General features: G+C 47.2%; 7 protein-coding genes across 7 annotated transcripts; 4 read left to right on the plus strand and 3 right to left on the minus strand.

Moving 5' to 3' along the window:
- Positions 1 to 4: 4 nt before the first annotated feature.
- On the plus strand, positions 5 to 980 carry N7529_003718 (putative mitochondrial carrier protein (Pet8); the record flags this gene model as incomplete). The annotated part of the gene is made up of 2 exons (XM_057239245.1): positions 5 to 34; positions 87 to 980. The coding sequence occupies 2 exons, from the start codon at positions 5 to 7 to the stop codon at positions 978 to 980; spliced, it is 924 nt and encodes a 307-aa protein (XP_057098540.1).
- A 1214-nt stretch (positions 981 to 2194) lies between these two features.
- Positions 2195 to 4531, minus strand: N7529_003719 (CCR4-Not complex 3'-5'-exoribonuclease subunit Ccr4; the record flags this gene model as incomplete). Its single annotated transcript, XM_057239246.1, has 2 exons — positions 2195 to 3384; positions 3466 to 4531. 2 exons carry the CDS (start codon positions 4529 to 4531, stop codon positions 2195 to 2197), a joined length of 2256 nt encoding a protein of 751 aa, XP_057098541.1.
- Positions 4532 to 7525: 2994 nt separating this feature from the next.
- Positions 7526 to 8695, plus strand: N7529_003720 (class I SAM-dependent methyltransferase; the record flags this gene model as incomplete). The annotated part of the gene is made up of 1 exon (XM_057239247.1): positions 7526 to 8695. One exon carries the CDS (start codon positions 7526 to 7528, stop codon positions 8693 to 8695), a length of 1170 nt encoding a protein of 389 aa, XP_057098542.1.
- A 456-nt stretch (positions 8696 to 9151) lies between these two features.
- Positions 9152 to 9521, minus strand: N7529_003721 (uncharacterized protein; the record flags this gene model as incomplete). Its single annotated transcript, XM_057239248.1, has 3 exons — positions 9152 to 9168; positions 9239 to 9367; positions 9476 to 9521. The coding sequence occupies 3 exons, from the start codon at positions 9519 to 9521 to the stop codon at positions 9152 to 9154; spliced, it is 192 nt and encodes a 63-aa protein (XP_057098543.1).
- A 387-nt stretch (positions 9522 to 9908) lies between these two features.
- N7529_003722 (thioesterase family protein) lies at positions 9909 to 11069 on the plus strand (the record flags this gene model as incomplete). The annotated part of the gene is made up of 4 exons (XM_057239249.1): positions 9909 to 10241; positions 10304 to 10331; positions 10491 to 10660; positions 10716 to 11069. 4 exons carry the CDS (start codon positions 9909 to 9911, stop codon positions 11067 to 11069), a joined length of 885 nt encoding a protein of 294 aa, XP_057098544.1.
- A 431-nt stretch (positions 11070 to 11500) lies between these two features.
- On the minus strand, positions 11501 to 12287 carry N7529_003723 (uncharacterized protein; the record flags this gene model as incomplete). The annotated part of the gene is made up of 4 exons (XM_057239250.1): positions 11501 to 11739; positions 11787 to 12027; positions 12081 to 12179; positions 12246 to 12287. 4 exons carry the CDS (start codon positions 12285 to 12287, stop codon positions 11501 to 11503), a joined length of 621 nt encoding a protein of 206 aa, XP_057098545.1.
- Positions 12288 to 14969: 2682 nt separating this feature from the next.
- N7529_003724 (uncharacterized protein) lies at positions 14970 to 18033 on the plus strand (the record flags this gene model as incomplete). The annotated part of the gene is made up of 2 exons (XM_057239251.1): positions 14970 to 16659; positions 16724 to 18033. The coding sequence occupies 2 exons, from the start codon at positions 14970 to 14972 to the stop codon at positions 18031 to 18033; spliced, it is 3000 nt and encodes a 999-aa protein (XP_057098546.1).
- Positions 18034 to 18121: the final 88 nt, after the last annotated feature.

The following is an 18121-nucleotide window of genomic DNA, read 5'->3' on the forward strand; positions in this document are numbered from 1 at the left end:
GAAAATGTCAATAAACAGTACAGACATAACATTTGTAAGTCCTAATTTCTTCGTCCATGTAACTTGAACCCTTACTAACTAAACAGGCCGCTATAATCGCCGCCCTAACGAGCGAAGTCGCCATCCACCCAATGGACACAGTAGTGACACGCATGCAATCTGCAAGCTACACAAGCGTATACAAGCATCTCAATGGCACAGTAAACCGAGCGCTCTTTTCCGGGCTATACCAAGGCTTCGGCCCGACTCTGATCGCAGGAACGATCGGATCAGCAGCTTTCTTCACAACGTACGAAGCGTCAAAAAGAGCATTTGAGAATGCTCAGTCTGCGGGCTATCTACTCGGTGTGCCGCGGTCGGTCTTTCACATTACCAGCAGTGCAGTGGCGGAGTTACTTACTTGTGCTATTATGAATCCTGCGGAGGTGTTGAAGCAGAATGCTCAGGTTTTTCAAAGGCCACGATACGCTGGAAGTGGTTTATCTCCTACGGTGGAGATGTTGAGGCGGTTTAAGAAGCAGCCGGCTACTTTGTGGTCTGGATATACTGCGCTTGTGACGAGTCAAATGCCCAGTATATGTTTGACGTTTTGTTTGTATGAGATGTTCAAGGAGGCTTTGCTTGAACGGTGGCAGACAGGAAAGAGTGATATTGGTCAGCAGCTAAAAGCGACTGTATTGAGTGCTGGCGTTGCTGGTGGATGTGCTTCTTTGCCGTTCATTCCCATTGATGTGGTTAAGACTCGGATGAGGCTAGCTGTTGGTGAACAGACATCGGATACACGGGCGAGTCTCAAAAAAAGAAAGGAGAGGATACCGGTCCGCATAAGTGCCGTTGCTGTTGCTCGAGATGTGCTGCTCAAGGAGGGGATAGCTGGTCTATTCCGAGGCTCTGTTTTGACCTGTGCTGCAGGGGTCGTGGGCAGTGGACTGTACATTGGGTGTTACGAGGGGAGCAAGCTGTACTTGTTCAATGCCTAAGCCCCATAGGGAGTATACCGGACGAGGATATGAATTAATCCATGTATGTATTATAGATTATGTATAGTAAATGAAACAACCACTCATTCAACTGTCAGGAACAATTGTGAAACCAGTGTGGAACCTAGATCATCTATATAACCATTAGGTATCTATAGCCCTAAAAGGCATGTTGAGCTTACCTGGCTGTCTTTTTGCACTCCAACAATAGAAGTATGCAAATATACAGATGTAGGGATAAATTACACAACATTGGAAGGGATGTGAGAAATATGTTCCAAGCAGATTCAATGCCATGGAGCAACGTACATAGGTGGCTACTTGGGTTCCACCGACGGTCATATATATATCCATACTTATCAATATTCCCAAAAGGCTTCAAGATTGTTTCGAGTACTGCTGTCATACGTGTAACTATTTCAAACTTTAGAAACAGTGACATGTACTATGGTGGCACTAGCACGCATGAACGTATATATCCAGCACTGCGACCTGGCAGGGATCGGCATTTGGGTGCGTATCAACAGCAAAGCTACGATAGTCGATGACTACGAAAAAGTGAACGAAATGTTGAAACAGAACAAAGCCACGCTCTATTCTCGACTGAACCTTGCGTAGGACATTGGCACAATAAACAAGTACATGGAACAGACAGAACTCCCTTCGCCTGATCGAAAAACAAAAAGCAACCTCGTCACGGGCAAAAATCAGATACCCTTCAACCACTTGTTCCACCCGAACACCAGTTCCCGATCCTAAGCGTCGTGAAGCGTCTCAGATGACGTTAGAGATTAGGTGAGATAAAACCGAGATATATCAGGAAACCCAACGTAAGAAGACACAGGAGATAGAGAGTGGAGGGAGAAAGAGAGGGAGATTGGGAGGAGAAACGCGAGGATAGATGGACTGGCATGCCGATTGACTACATCCAAGAAGCATGAGGCCAGAAGACTTTCCAAGGAGGAACGAATACTCCACTAGCAGATCGGGGGAAAAGGAGGAGAAAGAGCAAGATGAAATAGAAAAAGGACGTTCATAAGCAGGAGAGAAGACAACAAGACAGAAAAGAAATACGTCAAAAAAACACCATAAGACGGCAGGCAGGCTACAAAGCCACCACCCCAAAAAAGATTCCGAAATAACAAGCAGTAAGAAAAGAAACCGGTTGCACAAACACCCCATCTCTCAAGATTTCAAATGCTCCAATTCGTTAGTTAGTGCCGTTGCGGTCCAAAGTCTGCCTCCACCACCTTGCCCTTCTTGCCCTTGACCGTAAACTCCGCTAGCAATGCAACGTGATCACTGGGGAAATGGAAATTCGGGAATCCAGGCACGCGACGTAGATACTCCTTGTCCACCTCGCCGAGCAGTGCCGACACATGGAGAGTATTGGAGGAATACCAGATATAATCAAGGATGGCCGTGAAGTCGGAAGTGTAGTTGGTGAAGCTGAGTTCACCCATAGAAGAGTATGCGGACCTGAGCTTGAAGGGATGTTTCATACCGACCCGGCTGAGGTTTCCGTAAAGACGCTTCTCAAGGTCCGGGTGCTCTTCAGGCAGGCATCCAGTGGAGATAAGGTTGTAGGCTGCGGATCCAGGAGAGGAGTTGAAATCACCGCACATAAGAACGGGAATTTGATCGCCGGTGGCGTATTCCATTGACGGTGCTGGTTCCACAACAGGAGCAGTCTCTGAACCACTTTCAGCCTCTGAGAAACGGAATGCGGTCTTGTCCGTGCAAGCGGGCCATTTGGCATAGTTGTCTGAAAGCTTAGTAATTTCCTCCATCAAAATGGCGGTTTGGATGAGCTTGACATCCTTGAAGGCTGGGTCCCAGTACAGGTGAGCATTTACACTGATGAAGCGCGCACCGGTTTGTCGGTTTTCCAGGAAGATAACAACAGCAATGTGATCCTTCTGCCACAGTCGATTGTAGATATCATCCTGGCCCTTGGCGTCGGGTCGACGCACAGCTGTTTGACCGAAGTTGATCAACTGCTTGTCCAACAGGATATACTTGCTACCCTTGAAAAATGTAGCACAGCCATCCACTGAACGGGCGTCTTCCTCTTGCATACCCATTGCACGCCCACGCGGCCAGTAGATACCCTTGTAATCATTGTAGGCAAGCTGTTCCCGGAAGAAATTGTTGTAACTTCCTTGGTCAACCTCCTGAAGACAAACAATGTCGGAGTTGTGTGCTCGTAATTCGCTGAGAATAAGTTCGCGTCGGTATTCCCAGGACAAAACACGTGAGGGGACATATCCGTAGTGCGATTGGGTAGCAGAAGAGTCGCACAAGGTGTTGTATGACAGAACGGTGATCTTTTCTGTAGTACTGTTGGATGTGCTTGAGGTATCATCTAGGATTACCCAATCACGTTCGGGAGGAGGTAGGTGAACTGCGATCTTAGAGTTAGCAAAAGATCTTGCTCAAAGGGTTTGAGGAGCAACAAGAAGAAGAAGAAGCAATCAACACTCACCTGGCATCTCTTCTTTCAGGTACTTGATAAGAGCCTTGGTGCCATCTTTCATGATTTGAGACTTGAGAACTTCGTTCAGGGGGTTGCCCTCAATGCCCAAGGTTTCCAGCCGGTAAAGGTATCCCATTTCGTAAGGGAGGGTGCGAATGTTGTTATCGAACAGGTAAAGCTTCTTCAGATTTGAAAGCATGCCAAGTTCTTCTGGTAGCTCTGTCAGATCATTACCCGAAAGATCTAAATGAGTCAACTTCCGCAGCTGCCCGATAGCTGGTGGTAACACTTTCAGCTTGTTGTGATTGAGATACAGCTTCTCGATGAAACCATAGTTGAACAAGGACGTGGTCAAAGCGCGCAAGCCTTGACCACCAAAGTCAAGCGCATTCCAGCCTTGTCGGCTAGCTGGCTTCCCCGCGGATGCACCGTTGCGCCCTTCTGTCCCGTTTTCTGGGTCGGTTTGACTAGGCATGAGTTGAATGCCTTTTGTTTGTTGCGCGATGACGCGGGCATGGTAGTGGGGGGACGTCGCTTGCCTAGACTCCGCAGCAAGCTGGAGCTGCTGCTGCCAGTGCTCATTCATTGATTCGTCCAGATCATCATCCACAGCGGTCGGTACTCCGTTCTGCAGGTGAGTAGAGGTGAAATGCGAGGTTGTGGTAGTTGCGAGTCCGCCGCCCGCGAAATTGTGTTGATGGGTGAGGTTGTGAGTCGCTTGTGTATGATGAGTGTGATGGTGCTGCTGTTGAGTGTGATGGGAGTGGTGGGTTTGCGATTGGAACTTCGGGATCTGCATACCAAACCGCTGGTGGGCTTGACCGCCATTCATCATGACATGCTGACCTTGATGAGTTTGACCGTACATATTGTTGAAAGGGGCAATAGCAGCAGCCTGATTTAGGGCAGGGGATCGGGAGGGGGAGGGGGTGTCGGTGTTGAATTTCAGTCGACCCGTCGGGGAATTGGTCCCGTTTCGAACAATGTGTCGCTGATGAGGGTTCTGTTGTGCTTGAGTTTGGAAGTAGAACTGCCCGGCCCCAGGCTGCTGGAACCTGTAGGTACCATCTGCCATTTAACGTGGCAGACGAGACCGTGTGTTGTTTCCCTGGTGGAAAACCTGTTGGTGGGTAGGCGGCGCTAAGTTGAGTTCGGTCGAAGCGAGGAGAGGAGTAGAGGATCGGAGACGGTCTCTTCTCTTCTTCCACATAGAGATTTAACGCGAAACCACCAGTATCAAACCACGTGTGAAGGTAGCCGGTGACTTTGGCAGAGCGATGTTTCGATTGGAGCGGTACCTAAGGGCGGAGATTGGGCGGAAGCATCAAAAGGAGAGATCGGAAAAGACTATTATGATCAGGTGAACAAAGAGTCAAAGAATTGCCGCGGGGTAAAATTGAGGGTAGCAAAGATGGACAAATCACACGATTGTCTCCAAGTCGATGAGGTTCCGAGCTGACTTAGGTGGTTTGCATCGAGGCGGGAGTCACTGACGGGGTCACGTGAATCGCCGCAAGGGCCAAGTCTTTCCCAGCTTTGAGCTGCCAAGACTGGACTTTTCTCCTGTACTTCTGTGCTTTGGGTGAAGTTTCCTAGATTTTGTTATATAGAGGATATCTCCTCTAACATGAAAGTATATCACTTGTTCCCTCATTTTCTTTTGAATTGGCAATGACTCTTGTTTATAAGAAACTAAGCCACGTGGTCAGAGAGACTTTCCTATCCCGTGGATATACGCAACCGTCTTGAATAACTCGAATGTGCATGGAAATTTGATTTGTCTAAACAACATGTTTGAGGTCTTTGACAACAAAAGAATGACTGTGAACAATGGCTTGAAATAGTCTCGAAAATCAGGGCTGACCTCAACACTCATACTTTGCTTGTATTGGAATTCTTCATGAATTTTGAAATACATATGTAGACTGTCTAGGACAAGTTCCTACATTCTATAATCGAATGTCAAAACAGAAAAGGTACAAAGAAGCTGCTAAAGTTCAAATGTCGATTTGGTCAAGTGCCACGATGTACAAATGCTGTACAATTTCTTTTAAATTTTCTCCAAGGGGGAAGAATTTCTTCGATATAACCTATCGCGTTTTATGTACAATTAGTGTGAAGTTTAGAATAACACTGTCTTGTCTCTAAGCCCGTGGACTACTTGGACTAGATTGTAGATTCTATGATCCTCTTTTATTCACAGGGTGCCTCAGGGGTCTAGAAATGGCTAATATCAAAGACATTACGCCACAACATTACGAGGGCATAGTCACTCGCTATATGTCAAGGATTAACAGGGGATTAGGAAGTGAGTCTAAAGAATGTCAAGAAAGACCTCAACAAAGACTCCCAAAAGAATAGCTAATAGAAGAATGATTAAGAGTGTCGCCTGACACTTTAGACGGAATGTATAAAATCAGACATGTTTTCTGATAAGTGATGTGTATACTCCATAGCTTCTGCAAAGTAGCACAGACCTAGCATACTTGCATAGTGACACAGAGATGCAAAAACGCAAGGCAAATTAATGCAACTCAATGCAACTGTTATTACTCCGTACAAAACATACAAAACATACAAAACAATAGCTGAACTTGCATATGATTAACCATACATCATATCAATTTCAATTACCCCGTCCACACCCGTGTCTTGGATCATTTTTTCAACAAATAGACATGTTTCACTCAAAAGTACGTGGCAAGGGTTATGTCGACTGCAGGTACGAACTGTTGATACTACCGAGCGAGTGGGAAGGGCACGGATCACACAGTCTGTGCCTAGGAGATCGCGTGGAATAGCCGATGGACAAGGTGTTTGGGACGGGCATCTATAGCACGGGGCAATCCGGTATCAGATAGAGAGAGACAATGGCGGCAGGGCGGAGGCTAAGTCTCAAATTTTCTTTTTTCAAAAAAAAGGGGGGCTAGACCTGGTACCTGCGCAATGGACATGGCGGGTAGGGATCTCCGTACGTTGTGTATTCAGTTTTACAACCGTTGAAATTAGTACGAAGGTACGGAGTACTAGTTATACAATATGTACAATAAAACGTTGATAACGTAGATCCATAATTTTATGATGTATCGAGTGAAAAGAGAAGATTATCTACTCCGTACATTATATACAAATATTGCATACACTAAACCTATTTCATGTTCACACGTGGACAAGCACTGGCCAAACCCTGAATTAGATATAATTTTGGAAGTGCACGGTCAAATTCCCCGTTAATTGTAAAAAGCAATAACTAGACTAAAGCAAATAGTTAGAAGGTGTTGTGAGTTTTTTCTACCATATTTTGAGTCGTTTCTGTATTTCCTTTTCCGGTCATTGTTACCGATTGGCTATAGTGTCCATGGTACTTAAAATCTCTAAATAGACTCATGATGTCAACATTCTGTATGACACTTAGTCTTGGCTTCTATACAATAGAGAACAATGTAAGATAGAAGATAGAAGATGCTATAAGATGTATACTGAGTTCAATAATACAATTGGCCGAGTCTGACCCAACTCCTCCAATACTCAAAACGTTACAACTAATAGTTGATATTTTACTAGATAAAGTACAACTGTTACGTGAAGAGACTAAACTAGACTCGAGTGGATATTCAATGCCACTTGCATCCAGGGGGTTCACTAGACTTGATTTTTTTCCCTCTTCCCCCCCAATCCCTCTCAGGAAATCTACTTCGTTCCAATACCTCTGGTAAGACACAAAAAAACATTCTCTTCAAGTCTTCTCTCTTTCTTTCTTGTCTGACGTTGAACAAAGAAATTTCTTCAGGTCTGCGCCCGGCTACACTAGGGATATTTTCCGAACACGCTTTGATCCATCCCGTCACAATTCATTCCTGTTCGACCTTATTTTAATTTTCTTTCTTTTTTTTTTTCGGAATTGTCTTCCTCGCCCGAAAAAGAATCGCATATTGAAAAAAAGAATTAAATCAAGATATGCCTCGTTCATGAAGCTCCAGCCTCGCACCGAGAATGCGACTGACCTACGAACCATCTTCAGAGTCAAAGGGGACATCGATCGAGACTTGAGCGGGAAGTGATGGACACAATGGCAGGATTCATGGCACCGACAGCCTCCGGGTCCGACCTACACTCCAACCTAAGCTCGACAATGGCAGCAACTTCCTCCTCGTCTCTGAACTCATTCACAGACCACTCGACATACCCTCTGATGCGGCATGGCGACCGCACCTACTTTCGCGACCCAGAGAACGTATATCCTCTGCCCTGCGACTTGCCCGAGATCCACCGCCAAAGCTTGCGCACGTTAATGCTGCTGCGCGTCCTCGGCGGTCCATTTTGCAACCCCCACTTAGCCAATCAGCCGCCCAAACGCATCCTGGAGATCGCATGCGGGTCCGGCTTGTGGTCTGGTCTGTGCCACGAATATTTTTCTCGCAGGGGCCATCCGAATGTGGCCTTTGCCGGAATTGACGTGGTCAATATTGCGCCGGACCTGCGCAAACAGGGCATGAATTGGCAGTTCAAACGACATGATCTGCGCCGCCCTCGCTTGCCCTTCCCCGACGATTATTTTGATTTCGTTTTTATAAAGGATGCTGGCATGTGTCCTTCCAGTCCGGCGCAATCTGCGTCGGGCTTGAGTGAACCTTTGCGTGTGCTCAAGTCTGGGGGAATCTTGGAGGTATGGGATTCGGATTGGAGCTTCCGGTCCCTGCTGCCCAATCCGGCTCCGGCGCGTAAAACCACCTCCAAAGAACAGGAGATTGCTGACGCAACGGCTACCTACACATTTTCCTCTGCCACGCCATTCACACGAGCGCAGAACAAATTCCTGGTTGATTATAACTCCTGGGTGGAGAAGTCGTTTGACCGGCGCAAGTTGACAGCGCTACCGTGCGCCACTATCGGACTGTCTTTCAATTCCGAAGTAGATCTGCTGGAGAATGTGGACAGTCGCCGTGTCGCAGTTCCACTTGGAGAATTGCGATGGGAGCGGGACGGACAGGGCAATGATACCAAGGGCCGTCCACGAAAGGCTCTAACACCAGAGCAAATATCTATCCGGCGAACAGCCCTTCTCACAACAATCCAAATGATTGAAGGGCTGGAGCCACTCCTAATGGAATCCAGCGGGAAGGGACGCGACGAATGGGATCGATGGTGGGCGGCGATGACAGCCGACCTCCTGCAGAAAGGCGGGCTTGCCAGTGGCGAGTGTCTTGAAGTGAGTGCCTGGTGGGGTAGAAAAAAGTGAAATCCTTGAGTCAATTTGGAGTTCCGGCAGGCGAAAGTCAAGTACCATTCTGCACTTTGTATTGGTGATACCCCCAATTTTTATTTCTGTCTTTCTGGGTTTCTAACATGCATATGATCCACACAAATTTGGGGAAAGATTGAGAGTCACGGGAGAGCCTCAAACATTTTCATATCGCTTTTTCAGCGTTCGATACCGCTTCAAATAGTACCTGGTGGTTATCTTGTGTCAGTGCCTGTCAATGTATTCTGTGAGATGAGGGTGCGGGTGCAAAAGAAGATTGTGTGTTTGCATGATGCTATGCCATGATGTGTAATGAAGAGTGAGTCTATGCACAATGTATTTAACCAGACACTGCCCCGTGACGGGCACAATATATAGAAAAATGACATTCATGAACAAATCCACTTCATTCTTGATGGAAATGTAGGAAAGGTAGGAACAAAGGGATCGATCTTACAGTGCTTCCACTTCTAGCAAAGAGTTAGCAACAGATCATAGTGGTAAAGCCAAAATCAATAGAACTAAGGATGTCAGACTTACCTTTCTTCACAAACTCAGCCCTTGCTATTCCCTGGCGGATCTGCTCATCATCGGTAATCTGGGTTTGGCTTGCAAAAGCGCGGTGCAACCGATCCCGGAAATACTGATACCCCAGAGGATATTCTCGGCCTAAAAACAAAAGCTCTTTGCGTCGATTTTAGCATGAAACAGACCACCTGGGGTAGCGGGTCGGGGCTGAAATGAAAAGATGTTGAGGTCTGTGTGCAAGCAGCTTACCTTTATAGACATTGATGACCTGTCGGCGTAGCTCTAGATTCACCATGACTGCTCCATTCAAGATTGCAGAATTGTATAAGTGGAAGTTCAAGCCCTGTAGATGACGAGGTTGGAGGTGTGGTGTTGCAAGAACGTGAGCGGCTGAAAAGCTTCGGATGTTATCGGTGACGTCGCGGGCTAGCGGAGTTCCTCCTTATTCCATACAATATACTAGCATTCAATCACTACACTTTTTGAGTCAATTGGGATCAATCGACCTTTTTTTTTCGATAAGTTTGACATTCATCCTTTGTCTAGCTTTGAAAAAAAAACTTTGGATGCATGAAACAACAACCAGCACCTTGATCACGCGGGGTTCTAGCCGATGGCCCAAGCTTCATGTTGGTTATCGGTTATCAGCGCTGCTTGAGCCATCTCTCCGTAACTACGCGTGATGCAGCTCCAATTTACCCTTCGAGCGCAGCTCGCTGCTCCATTTCTCTCAGGCGCCAGTGGCACACGGTTATTTTCTTCAACCACTCCAGGTCTCCTTAGGAATGCTCCTGCGAAGCCTCGCACGCTCGATCCACGATGGCTCACGTTGATCAAGCGGAGGATTGGGAAGTGTATGATGTTTGGGCTGCAACCAGCACAGATCGATGAAGGGGGCAAAATTCTAAACCAGTTGGCCAAAGAATGGCGTGAATTGATTGCCGGCAGTGAGGGCTTCCTTACAGATGCGAAGCGGCGTAGTCTGTTCCGCCATGGTGTGGTCTGGGGAGAACAGGTACGACTCTGGTGTTTATCTGGTGCATTCTCGGTCCATATAGAGAGAGTTACTGACTTTAGCCTGCTGTTGGCCGATTAGGATATAATGGTAAGCTCGGTCCCTCCCTCTCTCCAAATATTGCGCTTGTGCATGACCTATGTTTAATTGTCAGAAGAAAGCTGACACAGATTCTAGGGTATGTTCTGTCTTTTCAATACCTTTTGCTCGCCAGATGAATAAAAGAGCAATGCTAATGTATTGGGTTAGGTCACGTCAACAATGTTACTTACGTTCGATATGCCGAAACAGCTCGAGTGAACTGGACACGCAACATTGGCAATTATATCGACCCCGCAAACAAGAAAGAATGGCTGAACATGGTCGGCTCAACGGGAATTGGTCTGATTTTAAAGAGTATCAAGGTGGACTACAAATTTGTAACATTTCCCAGGGAAAACAACTAAATGGATACAAATTCTAACCATTACTTAGCCCATGACATCTCCCGACAAAATCACAGTCTATCACAAGCTGGTTCCAGACCCATCTGGGCACCTCTCATCCCAATCAGCATTCCAACTTCAAGTCATGATTCTATCTGAAGCGCGCCAACGTCCTTCTGCTCGTTGCTATGAGGATATCGTCCTGTATGACTACAAGAAGAACCGCAAAACTGTCAACCTGCCGCCATTTGTCACGGATCAGTTCAAGTCTATGTGGGAACTACAGGAAGCGGAGGCGGGGAGGTGGCAACAGCGAATTGTGGATATCGAAGGTCGGGTTCGGACCCTTGAGGTCGAAAGCTGGGACCGGGCTGATGCCGTTGAGAATACTGGCTCTGCATGATAGCGATTATATTGAATTGGTGCAAGACTAGTTAGTGGGGCTAAGAGTGTGACTTGCGGGTGTGCTGGGTCTACTTCTGTTTAGCGGCTACCTGAACAGCTCCATTTTTCCGCTTTGTACATATTCTCTCAAGTAAATTTTCCTCTGTGACGAGGATCTTGGTGGGGTTTTATAGAGTAGCAAGGAAGGTAATTGGTGAAGACGTTGGTAGTATCGGTGTACATGTTTCGGGGCTATTACCTGTTCATTCTACTTCTTAACTAATCTTTGAGTAGAATATGCCAGTCTTTGAACTAACGCCCGCGTGACTCCCCAACGATATCATCTAAACCCAGTGTTTGACCTCGCAGTACCCTTCTTGCTCGAGCAGTTGATTTCAAACGACTAAGCACAGCAACATAAAACTACTTCCTAGCTCCACCTCTCAAGCTTCAAAGCTTCAGCCTCTTAGCAATCTCAATGCCTTCTGCAATTGATCCAACCCTCGCATCGATCGCGTATCCTTCGCTTTCTAATTTCTGTAACTCCACCGAAAGCCGCGATACCGGAATGGTAAAACACTCAATGAACTCATTATCCTCCAAATCAGGCTTTGGATTCTGGTTCTCCAAAAGATTCATGTCAACTTGGACATAAACCATATTAAAATTGGCGTTGCAAAACCCGGGATCTAGAGCTGGTCAACAAAATTCTACGAGAGATGATCATCCCACGAACCATTGTACATGATTCCACTCGTCTTATCAGCAACACCAACATATCCCGTTTCCTCTTTTAGTTCGCGCACCGCAGTTTGCTCTATCGTTTCTCCTGGGTCAATCAACCCCGCAGGAAGTTCGATGACAATCTGGTCAATTGGAGGTCTGTATTGTTTCTCGAGAAGAATCTCAGAACCACTTGACTTGTTTAAAAAGGCAACGATGTTGACTCCATCCACCGGAGAATCACATGGTCGTGTCTATGAGAGATATGAGCTTATATAGATGGAGCGATGCATAGACAGATCTTTACCTGGCGCTCGGCAGATTCCCAGTCTCTCTTGACTCCGTTGGGATCTATGTACTTTGTCTTGACTAATCGTTTCCATTTGGCTTCTTGGGAATTCTGGTGCTGATCAGAAGATGTAAAGCCGATAGTAACTCTGGGCTAGCTCTGGACTAGCCTGGGCATACATACTAAGGGCTCCCGCGAAAGAAATTGGGATTTTGGTTGGGTCATGATACAAAAGGCACGATCGATTGCTTAGAGTGAGAATGGAACTTGCTCAATGCGATCTCCTGTTGAAAGGTGCAACGCAACATCCACCGTTGATGGCGGGATGTTGATGACTAATATCAACCTGCCCCCGGGGTAGGCCCTACCAAGGCCGGGTGATACCAGGGTATCTTGCAAGCTATATACACGGTGAGCATATAGGCTTTTCGGCTTTTGTTTTTTTTTTTTTTTTTTTCAATTAGACAGTGCATAAAAATCGAAGCATCTACTACTATAAGCACAGCAAACGCAACCAGCCAAAGTTACAATGCTGATTGATAGTCTACTGAAGTCTACACACTTCTGTTAGAGTGACTGATTAGTCTACAATAACGTCCATGGATTTCGAGCTTTTAGAACTCTTGCTCTACCACCGGTTAGCTTGGTGGGTGATGTTGCCACACTGTTCGAAATCTCAGTTTGTGATTCTTGTACACACACACCCATCTCATGCAAATGAACCTTGGCACATTTTAAGTTGACATTATGCGGGGGATGGAATGTGAACCCCCGGTTCTGTTCCCTTTGAAGTATGTCATGGTGATCGTGGTGATCGTGGCGGAGTCTTTATCTATCCCTTACTCATTCCACAAGTCTTCAATTTGTAGTTGTGTAAGGCTTCGCTTGGATACTGAAGTGAATAATAGAAGTTGTTGTTTCTTTCCAAATATTTGTGTACCTATGCATCACTTACTACACGCATGGAACGATGCTGTTTGGGATTTAACGAACACCAGAATTCAACTAAAATGCTTGAGGTGATATATGCTTGATAATTTCACCCGAGTTCAAGCGGACGACAACTGAAGTCTCATGATAGCAAGCTGGTGCTACAATGTTTTTGTGTTAGGCTCCAGCTGAGGATATCTGATGCTCCATTACTAACGGCCATGCTAAACTCTAAATACAATTACATTTACGCATGAAAAGCCAAAAAGAACTATGACCTCCATAAAAGACTACGAACAGAGCCTGTAAGATAGTAAACACCCTAGTTAACACAATGCCAAAATCATACAATTCTAAATGTTGCACTCGGAGACCTTACCGAACAAGGACGTGGTGACCGAAAACCAGGAGAAAAAAGCGAAATGATCTACCGCAAGTTTAAAAGCGCCGAAGTTTATCGGACCCAAGCAAAATCCGGTTCTAAAAAAGACTGCGCTAAGAAAAATTTGACGATACAGTATTTTTTTAACAAATATTGTCAGTCAATTAATGACTATGTATGAATGTATTTGATCTAGCTCTACACATGTACAATATCAAAAATTACTGCCATGAGTACAACGTACTACAAAGGCCGCATGCATAAAAATAACCAAATTAGTACCAAGCCGGCCGTCGGGCCGATCTTTACTCGTTTTGTGGCTGATCTTCGAAACCCTGCCAAGCCTGGCCATTGTACAAGAGGGGTTCTGATCGTGGGTTGCAGTTGTATATTATATGTTTTGCAATGGCTGTGGGTTCATTCCAAAGTGCTCTGGGATTATTCAGTTTTTTAACAATAGGTTCGTTCAACAAGTGGCAGTTGAACATCTATAGTAAATCAGTGGATCGTTCGTTAAGTACGTTGCAAGTATATTGTGCGGAGCCCTTCCCTGCACGAGATAGCCGAGCATGTGATGAATGTGTGCTTGATACATTCAAATACAAGCCATCATGTTCCCCATGTTTGCCCTTGACATTCTCCACGTTCATACCTGCAGTAATTACCCGTAAAGTCCTCTAACATAATCAGAGTCACGTCATGATTCGAGGATTCTGTAACACACCTCAAGTCTGGTGCAAGGATAACCCCGCAGCAGAAGAGTCAAGAAACGGGTGATCGTCAACCTAGTTAGTCGGTCTGATAGTGAACAAGAACCGATGATCGGCCTGAGCGCTCAAAGAGAGGTCCGAGTAGCTTCCCAGCCATAGGCGGTTTAACACTGATTGAAACGGTAACTGCCGAGGCAGCCGGAGTGATTCGTAAAACTGAGCAATTTCAACTATATCAAGAAAAGACATTAGGATTGGCCAACGTGTAAGTATCCGCGTTGCATGACTTGGCAACTGCAGCCTTTATAAGTAGCTTCTCTGATATAAGCATGACCTATCAATTGATAATTTGAGTACTACGTACCTATGTACTGAGAGCAGTATCGTAACACGAAAGTTGTTCAGAGAAGAAGTTTGGGGAAAGCTTGGCAGTTAACGGGATTTTCCATGCAGAAACTCTTTAGATCGTCAATCTAATTACTCTGAATTTGTAAATCGGCCATCGTCCGTCAAAAGAGGTATACAGTACCCAAGTGGCATATGCGTGAGTGGTATTGAGGTCAGGTACCGCCTACCCGAAAATCACCAATGATCGACAAATTTTACAATACCAATACCAAGTTCTGTTTCTTTCTCGACCTCATACAATTCTTCCACCTGGACAATTCCATTTCCCCTTCACGCTTCCCCGTAGAGCCTCGTCTCTTCCCTTCCTCTCTCTTTTTAATATCTTCTTTCCTTTGCTTCATACTCTTCTATTATAACAACAATACTCAACAAACCTCCATATTCAATTTCTACTCCGTTTTTGCCTTTTTCCTGGTCCCAGTCCTTGGCTTCATCCCGCCAAGCTGACTCGGACCTGGGTTTCGGGCTCCCTCGTCCATGCCACGCTCATCAGCTGCGGCCAGGAAGAACCAGAGCAATCGACAGGACAATGGCATCGTCGGTCCGGGCAAGAAAGTGACCAAGCAGAAATCAAACAGCCATCTGAACGGCAACTCGGGCAACGGCTCAGCTACCGGTCCGGGCGCGTCCGCTCACTTTGATCTATCCTCTATACGTTCTACAAGCGACACGGCCGTCACCTCACCGACGGTCGCCGGCAAAGGAGGGGATAGTGCGAAGGTAGATGGCAATGTGCGTGGGATGTTGAACGGGCATAGCAAGGGTGGAGAGATGGCATGTGCGCAGGCAAACGGTGATGTGCCACAGAATGGTGGCATAGCAAACCATGCCTCTCGCAATGGAACCTCGAAACGATCCGGATCCAATGCCTCAATCAATCCGCTACAGTTCGCATCCACCATCCTTAAGTCGTGCCCTATGTACGACACCATCGCCATTTTGATTTTTCTGCTACAGCTTCCGCCTATGGTCTTGACTCTGGTTCAATTTCTTTTCGCTTCCCTGACCTTCATGCCCCCCAGTGGCGCCGCGGCCGGTTCTTTGTCGTCAAATTTCGATATTTTTCAGGGTCCGGCTGGGACGCCATCTTTGGGGACAATGATTGCGATGGACGGTTTCTGTATACTTCTCTGGGGCCTCTTCATGTGGACATGGGCGCAAAACTTTGCCATCGATCTCGCCCATGTCCAAGTCGCTATCACCCTGGGCGGCGGGGGTTCCGGAAAGAACGGCGGGGTCAATGCTCTCTGTGTCGGAATTGTTCTCCTTCTTCATCTTATTCGCAGCAAAGGCATACAGGACTTTGTCCTAGGTCATCTTGTTTCTGCTAAATTGCTCAGTCCCGATATTCTCTCCCAATTTTCGCATCTGTTACCCGCCGAGTTCCGACGCTCCGAAACACAATCGTCCCCGAGTTGGCTTCGTAGCCTTCTCGCAGTCCACATTTTGGCACAGGCAGGAACTGCTATGGCACGACGTTCGATGGCGAAAAACCGATCACCAACACCATTACGGCCCGGCAAGCGGGGAGATACGGAGGCATCTGCGGGCTCGCAGGGACAGGCTGATTCTGCTCTGGAATCTACTGCGAGTGTCTCATCTTCTTTCGTTGGCCCCGATGGTCAATTGAAAGATGGAAAGGATCGTGTTACTTCAGCCAAGAAACGCAGACGACAAGCCAACCAGGTTCGGAGCCGTCAGCCATTCTGGGCTGCTCTCGCCAGTACAAAGGTCACAGTTATGCGAGAATATGAACATTCACGGGCTGTTTCCAAGACAGCACGCAATCTCACAATGACAGAGGAGGATCTCCAAGGTGTTTCTCTCGACGACGGATTAGTATGGATTACGGATGTGGACAGCTCTTCAATCAAATTTGCCGCTGGTGAATTCACCGATGATCTTGCGGTAACGGGTTCCTATGAAGCCGGACGTTTGGAAGGAGATGCGGAGCCGTTCTACGTCTGCGTCAATGGTGCGCTTTGGGCCACCGCCACGATATGCAGGGTTTCAGATGCCAAGGGACCGAGTGTGGTTCAATGGCGCGGCGAAATTGCTGGACTCGCTCCAAATTGCGCTTATACGTGTGCATTTGTGCGCAGTGATACCGACGAGGAAATCTGTGTCATGAGTGTAAAGACGCCTGCAACGGCCGACACAGAACAAGGTAAGTTGGTCCAATCAGTGGTTCTTCGCCTTTTCTTTTTGTATGTGTCTCACTGGTAATTTAGTCATTTCCGCTATATCGACACCCCCACAACCGCCGTATCGTCCATCATCTCCTACCACAACGCTCAAAAATTCCATTGTCAATGCGGAGTCCAAACTAAACGAAAAGCGCAACCGTCTGAAGAAGACCAAGAACGATCACAAAGCTGTCATCTCGAAGATCAGGAAGGAACTTGATAGTTTCAATACTCGCCTCCTCAGCGGAACCGATGAGAATCGACAAAAGCAGCGTTCGCTGCAATTGGAACGAAACATTCGGCAAACCGAAGAGGCTACCGCCGTGCTCGAAGTACAGCTCGACACCATGGAAAATGTTCCGGAGGAGGAGATGGAAGAGTGGAGGGCGCACAAAGCGGACTTTGAGCGTGAGGTGGAACGCTTCAACGCGACGAAGGAAGAGGTCGCTGCCGCTCGCGCAGCCGCGGCTCAGCAAGTGGCGACATTGGAAGCGGATTTGAACCAGGTGATTCAGAAACGAGAGCGTCTCCAGGGTCGTCGGACCCGGGTGAACGAGCAGTATGAACGCATAATCTCAGCCAATGCCCAAGGGTTGAACGAGAGAGAACGCCGTGCTGCTGAGCAATTTGCCAGAGAGCAAGACCAGTCAAAGATGGAGAGCAATTTCCATGAGCAATTTGCGAGCATCAGCCAATCTGTTCAAGAATTCCAGCTCCGCACGAGTGAGCTCTGGCAGCAGGCATCCGCAATTGAGCAATCCATTCAACAGCAACAACAACAAATGCTCCTCGAGTCTGGTCCTCTTACCCCCGAAGGCAATCTGCCGGGTACCAATCCCCTATCTGAAACCGCTGGCCCGTCTTTGAACGCATCGACGATCACTGCTCCCAGCGCTCGATCTCTGCTGAGTCTTGGCTTCCCTCCCGCAAGATCTAGCCCTCTGCAGATCTCGTCATCGCCTGTTCGTGAACTATCGTCAAATCCAACCAGTCCATCGCAAGACATACCTTTCCTCCCTCAGTTTCCGACATCCCCCATCGCAAATACAGGCTCATACTTCGGGTCGGACCTCAATCCTCGGGACCGTTCGTTTTCCAACCGCTCCACTCGCAGTAGCCAGTACGGTCCTGACTTCTTGGATGCGAACCGCATGCCGCCTCTCCATCTCGACTTGTCCGAGCTGCTTGGTGATACCAAGTTGCGACCTGCTTCTGATGGAAACGGTTTCTTACATGGAGGTAGTCGCCCGGTTCTGAGCCCTTTCCAGCGAGCAGCAAGTCGCGGTAGTGGAACTGGTAGTGGCAGCGGGGGCAGTGGAAGTGGGACCGGCAGTCCGCACTCGTATCGAGACTAGTCCCTTGATGTGTGTGTGCTTTGCGGTCTCATGTCTCGTCACGCTGTCGGATCGGTGTTTGAGCTCAGTTCTCTGTCTTCCGAGACCT

The sequence above is a fragment of the Penicillium soppii genome (genome assembly GCF_028829465.1).
Source record: "Penicillium soppii strain IBT 18220 chromosome Unknown utg000004l, whole genome shotgun sequence".
In the NCBI taxonomy this organism is placed as follows: Eukaryota; Fungi; Ascomycota; class Eurotiomycetes; order Eurotiales; family Aspergillaceae; genus Penicillium; species Penicillium soppii.